General features: G+C 45.1%; 1 protein-coding gene across 3 annotated transcripts in view; it reads left to right on the plus strand.

The window, feature by feature from the left end:
- The window catches only part of LOC142896975 (tetratricopeptide repeat protein 28-like), a 186,768-nt gene that overhangs the window by 52,362 nt on the left and 119,445 nt on the right, over positions 1-14,961 (plus strand). The window contains exon 1 of one of the 3 annotated variants that reach the window (XM_076038961.1): positions 9,442-10,372. The exons of the other annotated variants lie outside the window; for them this stretch is intronic. Within the exon in view, the coding sequence (XP_075895076.1) occupies positions 10,346-10,372 (27 nt within the window). The 5' untranslated portion in view covers positions 9,442-10,345. Of the gene's footprint in view, positions 1-9,441; positions 10,373-14,961 lie in introns of those variants that run through there. 3 annotated transcript variants of the gene reach the window in all.

The raw sequence follows: 14,961 nt of genomic DNA on the forward strand, positions 1-14,961 counted from the left end.
GTCATTGAGAGAGAGAGAGAGAGAGAGAGAGAGAGAGAGAGAGAGAAAAGAACGTGTTTATTGAATTAAAAGCCACGGTAGCGTTCGTAAATCTTCATTAAAGCCGCCGCAGCCAAACGAGAGGCAGTGCTGGCTCGCGGAAACGGCTGAATATTTATTTGCTATTAATTGCAGGCTGTTGAAGAGATCATGAGTCACTTCTCCTCAGCGCTTCGACGTGCTTATTATGACGACCAGATTGCGGTGTGTGACTTGAGAGCGGCTCGCGTGTTTGTGATGGTAACACATGGACGCATTTGATAGGAGAGAGAAAGCAGGCGGGGGGGGGGTGAAGGGGGAAGAGAGACTGTGGGAGAATTTAGATGGATGTGGTGGTGGTGACGGTGCTGGGAAGAAAGGTAATTGAAAAAGAGAGACTTGAGTTTGGTTTTGGGGTTTTCTAAATGAGGGAGTGCAGATGGGTGGGTCTCGCCGCAGCATGGCTCTGTGTGTTCCTCCGTGCGCGCGCGTGCGCATTTGTATTCGTGGAAGCGGATAGGCACAAACACATCGGCGCGCATTGTCCCTCGCCATCGCTAAGTTTAGTATATAGACTGCGGAGGACCACACAGGATCTGTGCCTCTTGCGTCGGAGTATGTGGCAACGCTGTTATTATTGATCCTGTCAAGGAGCGTCAAACCCCAGCGCCTCTTCAAGTGCCAGGCCTGATTCGAACAACATGCCCGGGCCCATTTCATCCAAGTCCAGAGCCCGCTGAATTACTAAAAGGAAGGCTCCCTGTCTTAGTGCTTAATGTCTGAGCACAAACGGACCAGCGGGGCGGCTCCGGCGAATAAACAAGCCTGCCTTCGTTAGTGGCGTCGTGGGAAAAAGATTGAGAGGTTCGGGGGGGGAATTGGATTTAAAGAGAGCGAGAAGATTGTTATCGTGCACCTTTGCCAAACCGTGTTGAGGAGCCATTGATTTTCACTAAAAACCAAAGCGAACATTTGAAAACACTTTGAATAATTCACTTTGCTGAGGGGAAATAAGGGTGTTTATGTTCCCTCCATTGGACTAGAGAGGAGCGTTTGGGTGCAACGGGGCACAATGAAATTATTCACACTTCAGGGGACGCAGCAGAAACGCTTGGCTATGCATGAATGTCTGCACAGATGTTTTCACTGATGTAGATGCAAGCAAAATGTTTGCAACCACACCCCCCCCCCCCCACCCCCACTCCCCCGCAAACTGCGAATCATGGCCGTGCACCAATCCACGCGCGCAACCTCGACCTGCAGTTTTGCCTTGAGATTGGCACTCAGCTTGAGTTGAAGGAGAATCAATTTTCAGTTTTCTCCTCCTGCATTTTGTTTGCCACAATTTTGACTCTGATTTATTGTATGTGTGACACACACTCGCCAGTCTTCACATGCAGTTTGCACGTCATTATCTTTTGATACAACCATAACTTGCATATATCGCCACCGTGAACAGCGGAAATATTTATTCTGTGTAAGTGTCCTGTGTCTAGTCAGTATGCTGCTCATGAATGGCTTCCTGTACACCACTGCTCGGGCTTTATCGAACACATAAGAAAACAGTCCTGGGCAATATGGGGGAAAAAGTGTTTGTGCCGTATAATATAATTCTGAATGTGCTATCTAACTTTCATCCAAAACCAATTGAAATGTTATTTTTTAAAATAAAATGCTTACTCATAAAAAAGAGGCAGACAGACTGACTAAAATCATAAATTTCTTCTTAGATGTGATGAAGTGGAACAAGCACATGACATGGGTAATTGGAAACATGCTCACTATGCAGTGTTACCAGGCTGGTTTCTATTATATCTGACAGTCTAAAAGCACTAAAAACACTGAAGGAATATATACATATGAAAAAAAAAAATCCCCAATTATAATTCAAGTAAGATCTGCCCTAGTTGACAGACTAGTACAGTAAGTATTATTCTAAACGGTGATTTGGCGCTATACTTTGTTTTGTCTTCTGTACAACGTGTTTTAAATAGTGTGAGAGAATGTTAGTATGACAACCTTGGTTGCGTTATCAGCGAGAATGTTTACATTCTCCGCAATATTCCACTACCTGCTTGTGATCAAAGTCGTGTTCAGGGCAAAGAAAAGACACATGAAGATATTTGAAGATGTGTGTGTTCCTCCTACTTTTTGTACATTTCAGTTTTCGTCACGCATATTGGTTTTGAGTTGTTGTAGCGCAGTGTGTGAATGTATATCGCAAATACAGCATACCTCTTCTTGTCATTTCCTCAGTGTCTTCTGTTCCGTTGTTGACTATGTGGAGAGGAGCTACTGTTGTCATCTAATTGTGATGTGAGAGGGCCAAAAAAAGCAAGTCAACACAGACTGAAGGAAAATAAAGAGTTTTTTTTTCTTGCCGCTAGTGTTCTCTCTGGCTTACTCAGAATATGATGATTACCGTATCGCTCCTATTGCTGCTTGCTCTTGTAAACACCACATTTACAATATAATCTTAGTCAGTGTTCCACCTGGACTCCCCTCATAGCAGCTGGACCTGATGTGCTTGACTGCTTCCAAGTGATCAATTGGAGTTCTGAGATTCCAATTCTAAAAATCACGCACATCCATCTTGTCAAACTCCATTATGAAGCGCTTTCATTCGGCCTTGGTATTCCATTACCAATTTAGCTTCCTCATTGTTGTTATGAAAGCAGGGAACAGCTGCTGCGAGCTGCCCATGAAAACCGCTGAAGAAGCACAATAAGCGACGGCGAGCCGAGCCCCTGATTGAGAGGTTCTGCAGTAGCTATCCTAGCTAGCTTGTGGTTCAGTTGGGTCAATTGTAGTCATTCGCATCAGTTGACAGACATTTTGTTGTTTTGGTAACAACTTCTGGAAAGGTCCATTATATAATGCATTGAGAATGTGTTCATGATTAAAGATGTTCTAAATGTTTACAATCACATATCAAAACTTCTAATAGAGTTCATTAAGGATTATAAATCATGACTATAATGTACTATAAGCATAAATCCAGGGCATAGCTACATTGCTTTGCTTTATGTCTCGAGATATTTCATGTTATAGGCCAGTTGTAGCCATATTATGAACTGCTGCAACACATCATATCACCAATACTAACTTTATATCATGTAATAACACCTTATTGCCATGGAGCCATAAGGTGTTATGAATGGTGGTCGCATAACACGTTGTACTCAGCACAAATAACTCCTGAGGGTTAGGGTTAGGGTTAGGGTTTGTCATAAGCTGTCATTACATAGTAATTATGAACATTTATTACATTTTTTAAAATATAGAACATTAATGCTCTTTTAGGGGCTTTTTCTGACAGTGGTAGGATATGAGTGACTGGTGCATATTACTGAAGGTGCAAGATTCTTCCGTTGAGAGTATAAAATTGGAGGCATTTAACTGCATAGCAACAAAAAGGGAGTATTATGGACACTCTGAAAACAGGTTTTGTCATTCAAGGCCCAGCTATCACACCCTTTGAGCAATAAGTCATAAATGCCTGAAGCTGAACGCTGAGTCGGTTCATTCAACCTGCAAGTGATGCGAGGTGAGTCAATGTTTGGATTCTCCTCTCGAGGTGAAGCCCTCCGCTCCCTTTGGACGCGGCGGCGCAACCAAACAGAATTCGGCGTGATTTTTATTTATTTCTTTTTTCTCAGGACCTGCAACGTCAGCCTGTGCTCGGGCAACGTTGGGTGGTCAGCGAGTGTGACCTTCTCATAGCGGGGCTTCCCTAACCCACATCCATCCCTATTAGAGCACACTCATCAAGAGGCAGTGGACAGAGTGACACCCCCCCAGCAGGCCCTCACGGGAGGAAAGGCTTTGTAGTGTTGGGGAGGTGTGTGTGTGGGTGTGTGTGTGTGTGTGTGTGTGTGTGTGTGTGTGTGTGTGTGTGTGTGTGTGTGTGTGTGTGTGTGTGTCGGTCAGGGTGTGTGCATTGTGAGCAAGGGTGCGTGCGGACTTGTTCTCGGCAGATAGGACCCTGTGACTCTGAGATATGCACGGGCTCATTAATTAGAGGCTCTCATTATCCCCCCTCAGGCTCCAGACACTTAATCAACACCCAGCTCCAGCTAAGACACACTCATGCCCGTATTCTCTCACTCTCTCTCTCTCTCTCTCTCACACACACACACACTCACATGCACACACACAGTCCGCAGGAGGCTGAATTCTGACACACCGTCATCCAAGAGCGCAGTGCAGTAAAAAGAGGCGAATGAATGGATGCTGATGAGGGTTATTTGTTTTTCGGCGACGCGCGGCACAACAAAGAGGCCGGATGTCATCGGTGTATAAAGCTTTTATTATTAAAACGCTGTTCGGCATTTTGGAGCAGATTCATCCGTCTGCCAGGGCTTTGCGGGGACGCCATCTATCAGGAAAGCAGTTCCGCTCCCGCGCCATAAATCTCGGCGCTCGGGACGCGACAAATTAGCTCGCGATTCCCTTTTTGAGGCGACTAATTCTGATTGGATAATGCTATCTGCTCCGCCGTGTTCTGTGTGAACCGAGTGTCACAGGTGCCCAGTGTGTGTGTGTGTGTGTGTGTGTGTGTGTGTGTTGGGACACGTCGGCTCCTGTTTGTTGGGGCACGCTTCGGAGCTCTGCGCTCTCACCGCGGGATTCATTGCCTTCAAACTCCAGCTTTTGTAATTAAAAAGCGTCTGTTTATCCAACCGGGGGAAAGATAAGAGCCAGTGACACTCCAGCGTCGTGACTTAAGAGCCTGCAAAAAAAAACAAATAACCCGCAGACAAATCGGGAGAAGCTTTTGGAGTGTTGTTTTGGAGCGCCTTTATGGGATCCTTTTGTAAAGCCCTTCTGACAGCTTTATTATTTTTTAAACAGTGTCTGCCGCTGCCGTACTGTGGGTGATGCACTTTTTACATCATGTGGACCAAGAAACCGACCAGAGCCACAGACACGGGGACGACTGCTCAGCTGTGAAAAAAAATGCAGTTTTATCCGTCATCACGTGGAGCTAGTTAATGGAGGAACATTGAACATCACCACAGCCATCTAACGTATTATCTTCAGTCTATGGCTCTTCCAGCTTTTTTTGAATACTAGGTCGTGGTCGGATAATTTGCGGTGTTGTGTCTTTACATTATCCAAAGTTTTTGCAGTAATGTTTCGGCCCAGGGGATCGTGTGATTACATATAAGGTAATGGTGCGTTTGATTATGCTAACTCAAGGGAGAGGTCAGAGAGAGAGGAAGGAAGGAAAACATAACAACGTCACCTCTTCAAAGCCCTGGGTGGCTGTTAGCAGTGAGCACGCGGCGAGCTCACGCTCATTACGACTCTCATTCGTTCTGCAGTCACTTTAAAGTTCGACTGCAGTAAATCGCAACCATTCATGGCTAAAATGCAGCAACACGCTGATGTAACGCACGTGGTGTGCACGCCCCATTTGTCTGACCAAATCACCCATTTGAAAAGAACAAAACATTTGAATGCCATAAATGATGCCATCTTGGGCGAACAGTCTTTTGGAAGCTTGGATGTGTCAGCCTACCAGACCACCACTCCACCAAATATGTAAAGCTGTGGACATCTAAAAAGTTTAAGGTGATTTACTAGAGTTTGCTGCTGTTACAACAACAGCAACAACAACAACAAGAGGGAAATGAGCAACTGTGTTATTTTCCTCTTTTTGCGGTCATCAAAAAGCGGTGACGCTAAGTGAGAAGTTTTTCAGAGAGCCTGCAGCAGTTTGGTAGGAAGTTTTTTTTTTTTTATAGTGAATTTAACAAGTTCTGTGTCTACACATCTAATTTAGATTTGATTAAATGCAATACCCACAAGTGTGGCACAGTCCTACTCACATCTCTGGAACGCGGCCCTGATCACAGCTCCCTGTGAGACTTCACTCAGGGCAGCCGCACTCGGAAACACGATGTGGAAGCGCAAACTTTTCGTTGTGGAAAAAAAACAAAATAAAAAAAACCCCAAAAGGCTGAGAGTTTGTTTCCCTCTGAAGGCTGGAGTCTGATTTCCTGTGCGGCTGTGATTGGGAAAGCAGAGGCACGCGCGGGGAGCGCCGCTTCTGTATGGAGACGCCAGATGACAGGCTCGGCTTCGAACAGACCGTTGCCGAACAGCTCGCTGTGAAGTGGCCTTTGATTGAGCTTCAAACGTGCCTTTTATGGAGCAATCTCTTGTGTAAACCCTTTTTTTAGGTGGTGGGACTTTAGCGTGTGCGTGTGTGTGTGTTGTTGAAAGTGAGCATACGTGTAAATATCACCACGGTGCTAAACTCAAGTGTTCTGGCGCAGAAGGGAATAAAAGGTGATCAATGGTCGGCCGAATCAAAAATGTAGATACTGTAACACACAAGCTGTCAAAGCTCCCCAGTGCACGCGCACGCACGCACGCACGCACGCACACACTTCCTTTCTGAATACAAACGCGTGCTTTGATCAGGGAGTGTCATTCCGTGCGGGTGCCAGCTGTGGCTGCCGAGCTGGTGTCAAACATTTTGTTCGTGTTCACCCATGTGGATTAGCGAGTGACTCGGGGCGTCCCCGTGCGCAGCGGGGGCTTGTCCGATGGACCATATGTCTGCTCGTCGTCTTTTGTTATCCGAGTGACCCCGAGGTGCCCCCCGCACACCCCGCTGACCTCCAACGGACGCCGGGTTATTGACCAGCTCACAGCTCCATGGACTCCATTACCTAAACCAATTTAGATCACGGGGCTCATTGTTTAAACTGATTTAGCCGCGCCACGTATCGACCATTTCGGTTCTTTAACCTCCGAGCGGACTTCTAAAGACGCGGCGGCACAAGATGCACTTACAGTGTGCTTGCGCTCTGAGTGTTAATAGATCCTCTGTTTTGAATTGTTTTCATCCTCTCGCTGTGGCAGCAATTGTGGCGAGGGGGTTTCTTGCCAGACTAACCATGGCCTCTGTTTTAGATTTTCGACTCCACATCCACAACGGCTCAGAAATGAGATCAAGACTGTTGTGCATGGGAGCGAGGCGCCGAACGACGCCAAACGAAACCATTTTCAGATTATTATTTTTTTTTGCAACTGATGGCTGTGTTGCTTGCCGCGCAGTATGTGACAGCTGCTCTGTGAAGGAAAACAGAGCTATTGTTCCCTCCGTCATCCAAGGCCTAACATCCCTTTTCAGCTGTGTCTGTGAATGCAAGTCGTTTTACACTTCTATTGGAAAATCAAAAGTTAGATGGAACCCTCCCCTGGTCAAGGTGGCACACACAGCACACTAGCAATCACAGAGGCACACTGACAAATAAAACACAAACAAACTAGTGGGAGGCTGTACTAGATGCCCGGAAATGAATACTAATGTACAATGTGCAAACAAATACAGGTGCATCTAATAACCTCCATGTTGTTCATGTCAGTGCACAGGCCTCAGCTCTGAGACTGCCTTAACTGCTTTTTTTGTGGCCCTTACACCTGCCACCACTCCTGTATTAGCCAAAAAAGCACAACACATGTTTCCGTCTTTCACAGCAGTTGCTGCCACAGTGAAGCATTATACTCACTTAAGGCCTCCCGAGCCTACTAATGACTGATTAAGTCGAGACCGACCATGAACATGATAGACTCATGAAGACTTTTCTTTTTCTCCATAAACTTGTATGTCACCAAGTTTGGCATATATTGCACAGCAGTTCAAATTTGCGTTCCTTCCAGGATGTCGCTGTTCCAGCAAAGTGCCTTATCATCATGGTGATGTCCTAGAAAATTGTAATATGACCAGAGATGAAAGAAAAAATAGGGCACTCTAGTTATGGTTTCATAACAGACATTGGACAGCTAGGTTTGAGCAGCGTTCGGTCCTTCTATACAGAACAGACTGATTGTGGGATTGATGACTAAACCCCTTATAATCAGTGCCTTTCACTCCTGCATGTACAAGTTTCCCCACATGTTTGCGTGGGTTTACTGGACGCTGTGGTGACTTCTCACAGTCCAAAGACGCGCGAGTTAAGTTCACCAGTGGCTATAAACTGTTTGTTGCTTGAATGTGAATTTGTACATCAGCCCTATAATTAACTATTCTCCTGTGTGCCTTAACCAGACAAGGCAGATTGAACCGTAATGTAATATATGTTTTTCTTATTTGTCAATAAAGACCATCAAGTATTTGAGTCCTATTTGAAAGTCGAGGCTCATTCAGAAAAATAATAATTATTGGATAGAAGCTATATTTCTGTCCTTTTCAATTGCATTCAAAGTGGAATAGTTTTCTTTCTTGGTTTCTTTTTGGCTTCATACTGGTGTAATGGGATGCATCTCCCCTCCTGTGCCGAGCGAATCTACCCAAGTGTTTCACTAAACTCTCACCGAGGCCGTGCAGGATTAAAGCTAAAACATTGTTGCCACCAAGCAAAGCCTTGGGTGACATTTTTAGTTCTTCTTTTGATCCAAAAATACTGAGCATCCAGCAGAGTGTAGGCTCTTCCTCTGTGGTTTTTTTTTAATGGTAGCTTCAGCTGCTTCTTCCTGCTTTCATCACAAAGCAAAAGGAAGTTGACTGGTTATGTAATATGAAGACTCGCTGAACGTTAATAGAGCACTTCACCTGTGTATACCGCGCGCCGTGAAGGTTGAATTGGATGGATGGTCTATGTGGCTGCATACATAATGTGACATATTAAGCATAATTAATATGTGAAGGACTCGAATAATGTTTCTCCCGCCTGTGGACCCTCTATTTCTCTATTGCCTTCTCTTCAGTTTTTCTTTCTTTCTTTCTTTCTTTTTTTTTTTTTAAAAAAAAGTTTACGCCTCAACCGAAATTTCACGAAATCAACTGTTTGTGATGTCATAAAGGGCTCTGATACATTTTCCAAGTAGTCTGTCAAGATGTTTGCTCTTGCATTTGCTTGGGCGTTAGGACTTCTGGATTTTTTCCCCCTTGCTAACTCAAGGAGGGAATTTTTAGAAGGATGTAAACAGGGGAATTAAGAAAAAAAAACCCACAATCAATCGTGCGAGGCAACTCAAATGCAAGTGTGGATTAAAAATAAACATCTGAAAATGGATACAATATGCGTGCTTTCATGATTTCAGCCATGAGAGCTCCCTGTTTCTCTTCTCTGCTCGGTAACTTTGTAAACAACACTTGTTTTTGACCAAAGTAAAGGTCAGCGTGAAGACTGAGGACACATAATGCTGGACCGCTTCAGGGATTCTGGCACCATGGGTGGCACGTGCCTGGAAGAATCCCGGACAAGCAGTCCAAACCGCAGCCTGCTTCCTGTCTGGACAGCCGCGTCAGCTCGTGCGTAAATGTCAAGCGCACTTTTTGTTTTCCCCTTTCCTCCTTCTTTTCCGTTTTTGTGTGCTATCTGTGTCCGGCGGCGCTATGACCCTGCTGCCTGCTGCTTGGCCGGCTCCGCCGTTCCAAGTGTGTTAAACTGCACGGCTGCAGGAGCGCAAGGGAGGGAAGTCATCCGAGAGCCGCGGTCCAGTTTGTTGCTGTAGCAGGAATCAGGATATCCTTCCAGCTCCTCGCAGAAATTCCAGGGATATTTTTTTTTTCTCAGCGGTTGTACCTCCTCCTCCTCCTCCTCCTCCTCCTCCTCCTCCTCCTCTTTCTCCTCCTCCTTCTCCCTGAAAGTAAATCCCTCCTGCTTGTCGCGCTGTCTCCTGCGGGCTGCGTCTCGGACTCTTACAACACGAGTGCTCTTCCAAAAGTGTGTTTTGACCGCAGGAAAACGAGATTTTACCGCTGTGATGCGTATTTCCCTGCCCTCCCTTCTTCCTCCCAGAGTCTGCTACACATTCCGTCGTCTGGTCGTTTACTCCTGGGCGACGAGCGCGAGACCAGTGGCGTAGCCTTCTTACAGAGACGTCCGCGTTTTGAAAAAGTTTAAGATTCATTTCCCTGCCCTGTTCACAGCCCGGCTCGCTTCAACGGGTTGTACGCGCCGAGTACGGCGGGACTGATTCCTTCATTTTTATTTTTTTATTTTTATTTTTATTTTTTTTTACCTTCACCGTTTCGGACTCATACTTTGGATTTACGCACAGGGACCGTCCCCCCCCCCTCCTTTCTCCAACGGTGTCAGTCTCCACCATGTGTCTCTGATTTATTCCGCCGAGCTCCACTGTGGATTTTAACCCGAGTGAGATTTGTCCCGACTCCTGCCGTCTCTCCCCGAATTCGCCGCAAAGCTGAGAGCCGCACATCACCGTCATGCATCGCGCCTTGGAGAAATGTTGCTGCAAAACCGAGGGAAGTCGAAAGGCAGCATGACTTGCGCTCTGGATTTCTTGGAATCGCCATTCCCTTATCATATGACATCTTAATGCTGGTCCATTTTGGTTTACAAATATGATGAAATGGCAGCCCCGGAAGAAGGTGAGTCCCACTTGTGTTTCTAAGAATATACGATTTTCTCTCTTCTGTTATGGCGACAGGCAACGTTTCTCCGGTAGATCAAAGTTGGGAAGAAGGGGCGGGCTCGCTTACAGGCTGCTTCTTTTCATTCTCATGTACACACCAGGAGGTAATGGAATAGTGGTGAGCTGGAACTGGAGGAAAAATAGAAAACTATAAATGTGCAAGTGTGTCTACTGTTCGATCTTATCGCCACGTTCCCTGCCCCTGTCGTAGGAATAGTGCCGAGGACAGTATTCAGCTGCTTCGCACTGCACAGGCTGACCTACAGCATCCCACCGTCCAACACTGATACTTCACACCGACCCAAAATAAAATAGGTGTCAATGCAAATATTAATATTGCCAAGTAATTTGTCACTTTCTCTACAAGTCAGAGACAGTCGTCCACTCTTTATCCTGGCCAGTTAAGACCAGTGATAAACATGTCACCCACAGAGTTTCAACCAAGTACGAGCAGATTTGAATATTGTTGAATAGCCTGATAGAATTGCCCTGAATGAAACAACAGCATAAAGAAAGATATCTTTCACTCAAAAGTTCCAACAAGGATGGAGACTCATTTAGCATTTTGAGGATGTCCTCAGTCCTGAATCTGGGCTCCGGAGAGGAAAACAATGGCCTCCTCTATTATCTGTGCTATTGCTCAAGTTTTGTAGCCTCGGAATGTTACAACATGGAAAATATCTGAGAATCATTTGGGCTGCACGAAAAAAAATGGTAGCCCTAATGACGTGAAGGGTTTTCGCCAGCAGGGGGCACTTGTCTGACAACAAAAAGGCAGCTTCCTTATGCAGCGGTGGGATTTACACTGGTTTTGAGTTCAAGATGGAAAAAAAAAAAAAAAAAAAAAAAAATTCAAAGTATGAGCAACAGTTTTCTCTCCTCTCTGCTCCACATCATTCCTAATGCATCTTTCTCAAGACTTTGGTCAACTGCTGCATAAACAGCTCGAGTTTTTTTCCCCCCTTCTCCTGACCCACATATTTTCTGTACTGAAACATGATGATAATGTTCTGCCATAGAGCCTCTTATTGAGCACGAGTAAGCACCACTGTAGAAACAGTTCAAAAAAACCCTCGCCAGCTTATGTGACCGTGCCTTGCCATCTCCGAATTAATTTAGCTGTGCCTTCTTTACCCCCACATGAATGACATTAATGTGAGTAATCCCACCCTGAAAGATGGGATGAAAGTAAATGATCGAAAGCAAGCCCCTTAATGTTGAATTATCAGCGGGGAAAATAAAAGCTTGTGAGCAAGCTTTAATGATTTCTACAGCTGTGCTTCTTGTCTGCCAGAATCATCCGTGAGACCCCCTTTGAGGACTGTAAGCCCTTTTTGACTACAGGAATAGCAGTCACACTGCAGTCACATGTGCTCAACCTGGGAAAAAAAAAATCCTTAAAGTTACCGCGCCATTCAAGTGGATTCTCTTTTAATCTTGTGTTTTTCTGAGTTGAGTGCAAAAGCTCACCATCACTGTGGAATTGGTTTCTTAGATTTGTGTGATGCTGATTAATGAACCAGTTGCTGGTGTTACGTGTTCCCATGTGAAAAGGCAGATCTTTGTAAGATGTTAGTGCTTTGTATTTCTGCCTGGGTTTCTGTGCATTACTAATATGAAACCCTCACCTTGAACCTACTGACTCCCGCCCCCGTGCACTGATATTGAGCAGCGAGCCGGGAGGAGCTCTTTATGTAAACAATGATGTGCTGGACATTGCGAGAAAGTGATTGTCAATTCCTCTGAATACGTTGTTTTCTATAAAGACGGCACACACAGATACGTCACTGAATGAGAACGTTGAATGTTCTCCCTTCATTGTTTATCTCCTTTTTTGCATTTCTTGTTGCCCTCTACGACTGCTTGGCAGCAATCAATAGAAAAGGTAGGTAGGAGAATCAAATTGATTCAGGCTGAGTGTCCTGTCCACCTCTTTACAATGGATTACATTCATGAGTCAAAGATTCTGGGTCTTTCAAGAGCAGAGGAAGCAACTGGCCAAAAGTTGCTGGAATAACAGACTGGAAAGAGGAAGAGGGTGAAATCCTAACCTTCACCTGGGATTCCTTTTCCTGCAGTTCAACCTGAATTTGAACGCGATCATGTCCATGCATGCAAATCTCCTTCGTCCTCATTGCTTTCAGACCTGTATCCTCCTTCACCCTCCTGATGCCATGTCAATAGTTGACAAATAGTGGCGATAAGACACCGCACAGTGCTAACAATGACATAGCCTGTGGAAATTGTATCCTTAATTGTAATTTATGGGAAAATGGAAGATGGCTGAGGAGGTGCTTCTACCTCGCTTGACAATGTCAACAAAATGGTCATTGTCACATTGTACAGCCATGTCTTTGCTCAGCAGAGGATCCGATGCTTGTTACACTATTGCTCGCCAAAGACATTCATGTTACATATATGTTCTTTTTGGTAGTATATTCATACTATGGCACAGTACTGGTTTACTTGGAGGCTTAGCTAATAAAGTTCTAGTGATGAACCAGAATTCCAGAATTAATGCCAGCCATTAAATGTGGGTCATTCAAGGCATAACATTTCGCTAAAGATTTGAGCAGAGGATGGCAACCATAATGATGGAGGTTATAGAATGGGCAATGAGCTATAGTAGCATGCCTAATTCCTGAATTGCAACCGGTTTCTTATAAATCAAGGTGGTTAATGATCACTATGATTTGTCCAGTCTTTACATCAACCTTTTTTCAAAAGGGACTGCAAATTGGGCTGAGAGTATCTTAAATAAGCTTGTAGTTTCAATAGAGAGATCATGATCTTTAAGTTCAAGCACAGCTACTGGTGATTATGCGTCACCTTTTAATCTTAAATTTGAAGCAGGTTGCATATATATTGAAATACCATGAATTTGTTTTAAGACTGGAAAATGAACAGGGACAAGGCCAGGTTGTAAATATATATGTCTACTTTATATTCAGGCTTTGAACAAATGGTTTGTGGGTATAAGTCTTCCTCATGGGACCATCTGTGGAGCTGCAGTTTTCAATGGCACAACTTGGCTTCATTTTATAGCAGCTTGGTTGAAATAAGTGCAAACCAAATATGTGGTTCGATTGGTTTGGGGTCAGTTGGGAATAAATACACTGATCCTGACGTAATATGTCTGCGTACACCAGGCCAATATTGTTTGGATATGGATTGTGGAATCCGGGGGCTTAGCAAGTTTCTGTTTAACTTCTACCTGTCTTTATTGTCCACTAAGCTTGGCTGCGCATTTTGGAACAGGTGTAAAATATTCAGATGCCCTAACTTTGTTGCCAGATGTTTGTAATTCATTGACACACTGTGTTTTGAGAGTGAAAATGCTCAAAACCTATAATACTCACAATTTGTCTCATCTTACAAACTCGGTCTCCCCATAACCTTTTGCCTTGTGGCAGTGTCACCAAAATATGAGAAAGCAACTGTTTGTTGCGGTTGCGTGGACTCAAGACATTGTCTCACCTGACAGGAACAGATAGCCTGGACTTTTAAATTTAAGCCGGCAAATTTTAACGTCTCTGACAGTTTTCATTGGCGTTTCGCCATGGGGCGTTTCTTATGTTTCCTTTCCTCTTTGATTCAGTATTATTTATGAGCTCTCCTGTGGGAGGAAAAAGGCTTGTCTCTCCTTGTAACCCTCCATCAGCCCATGTGATGTCTCCTGGCTGGCAGCAGCATCACAGATTTGGAATACTCTTATAGCAGGGGGAAAGCCATCAAAATGTGAAGGGAAGCGCTTGAAGGCACATATTCGAGGAGAGAAGAAAAGGGAGCAAGACTGTCGGTATGGTAAGGAATCACTTGGGAAAAACCAAGAGTGGCGGTGGACACAGATTGAGATGCGTCAGGGACCAAATGAATGGGGTCTGGACTGTAAGATTGTGTGAAATACGGAGATAGATGGGTGGATATTTGAGAAAGGAGATAGGATTGCAATAGAGCCAGACATTGGAGACCTGCTACTTTTGGTGCGGTGATTGAAAATGGAAAGAGGTGGTGGCTTGAGAGTGAGATGGTGCTCCAGATGGAGATCTGGAGTTGAGAAGTGAGAGGCCCCAGAGTCATGCACTCGGGATAATTAATGATAGGGAGTGATAGCACCTGCTGTTCCTGATGTGGTGCAGTATTTACAGCCGAGCATGCTGAGTGGGAACGGGGATGCGGCTGCATGGCCTCTTGGGACAGGACGGGTGTGGGGGTGGGGTGATCGGGCCAGGTAAGGAGCCGGGCTGGGGGGGGACATCGACTCAGCAATACAACTGAAATTTATGTGCTCTCCTCGCTCAGTTAATCCTAGTCCATTACCTCCCTTTGGGACAACTGGACAGAGATGGAGGACTGGGAAAGGCTCTTCTGGAATGCAAGTCCTGCCTCGTGCTTAATGCTCCACAGTGCTGGACAGTATGCACAAGACACAAGCATATGCTCATTAAAAGTCTTTTGAGAGCCCACTGCCAAGATACAACAGCAGAGAGACGGTAGCGGCCAGGTCCATCCTGCTCTCATTTATCCTCATTCTGGTGACCTGTA

This window comes from Nelusetta ayraudi, unplaced genomic scaffold, assembly GCF_046127955.1.
Source record: "Nelusetta ayraudi isolate G7.1 ecotype Tasmania unplaced genomic scaffold, CSIRO-AGI_Nayr_v1 ptg000058l, whole genome shotgun sequence".
NCBI lineage: Eukaryota > Metazoa > Chordata > Actinopteri > Tetraodontiformes > Monacanthidae > Nelusetta > Nelusetta ayraudi.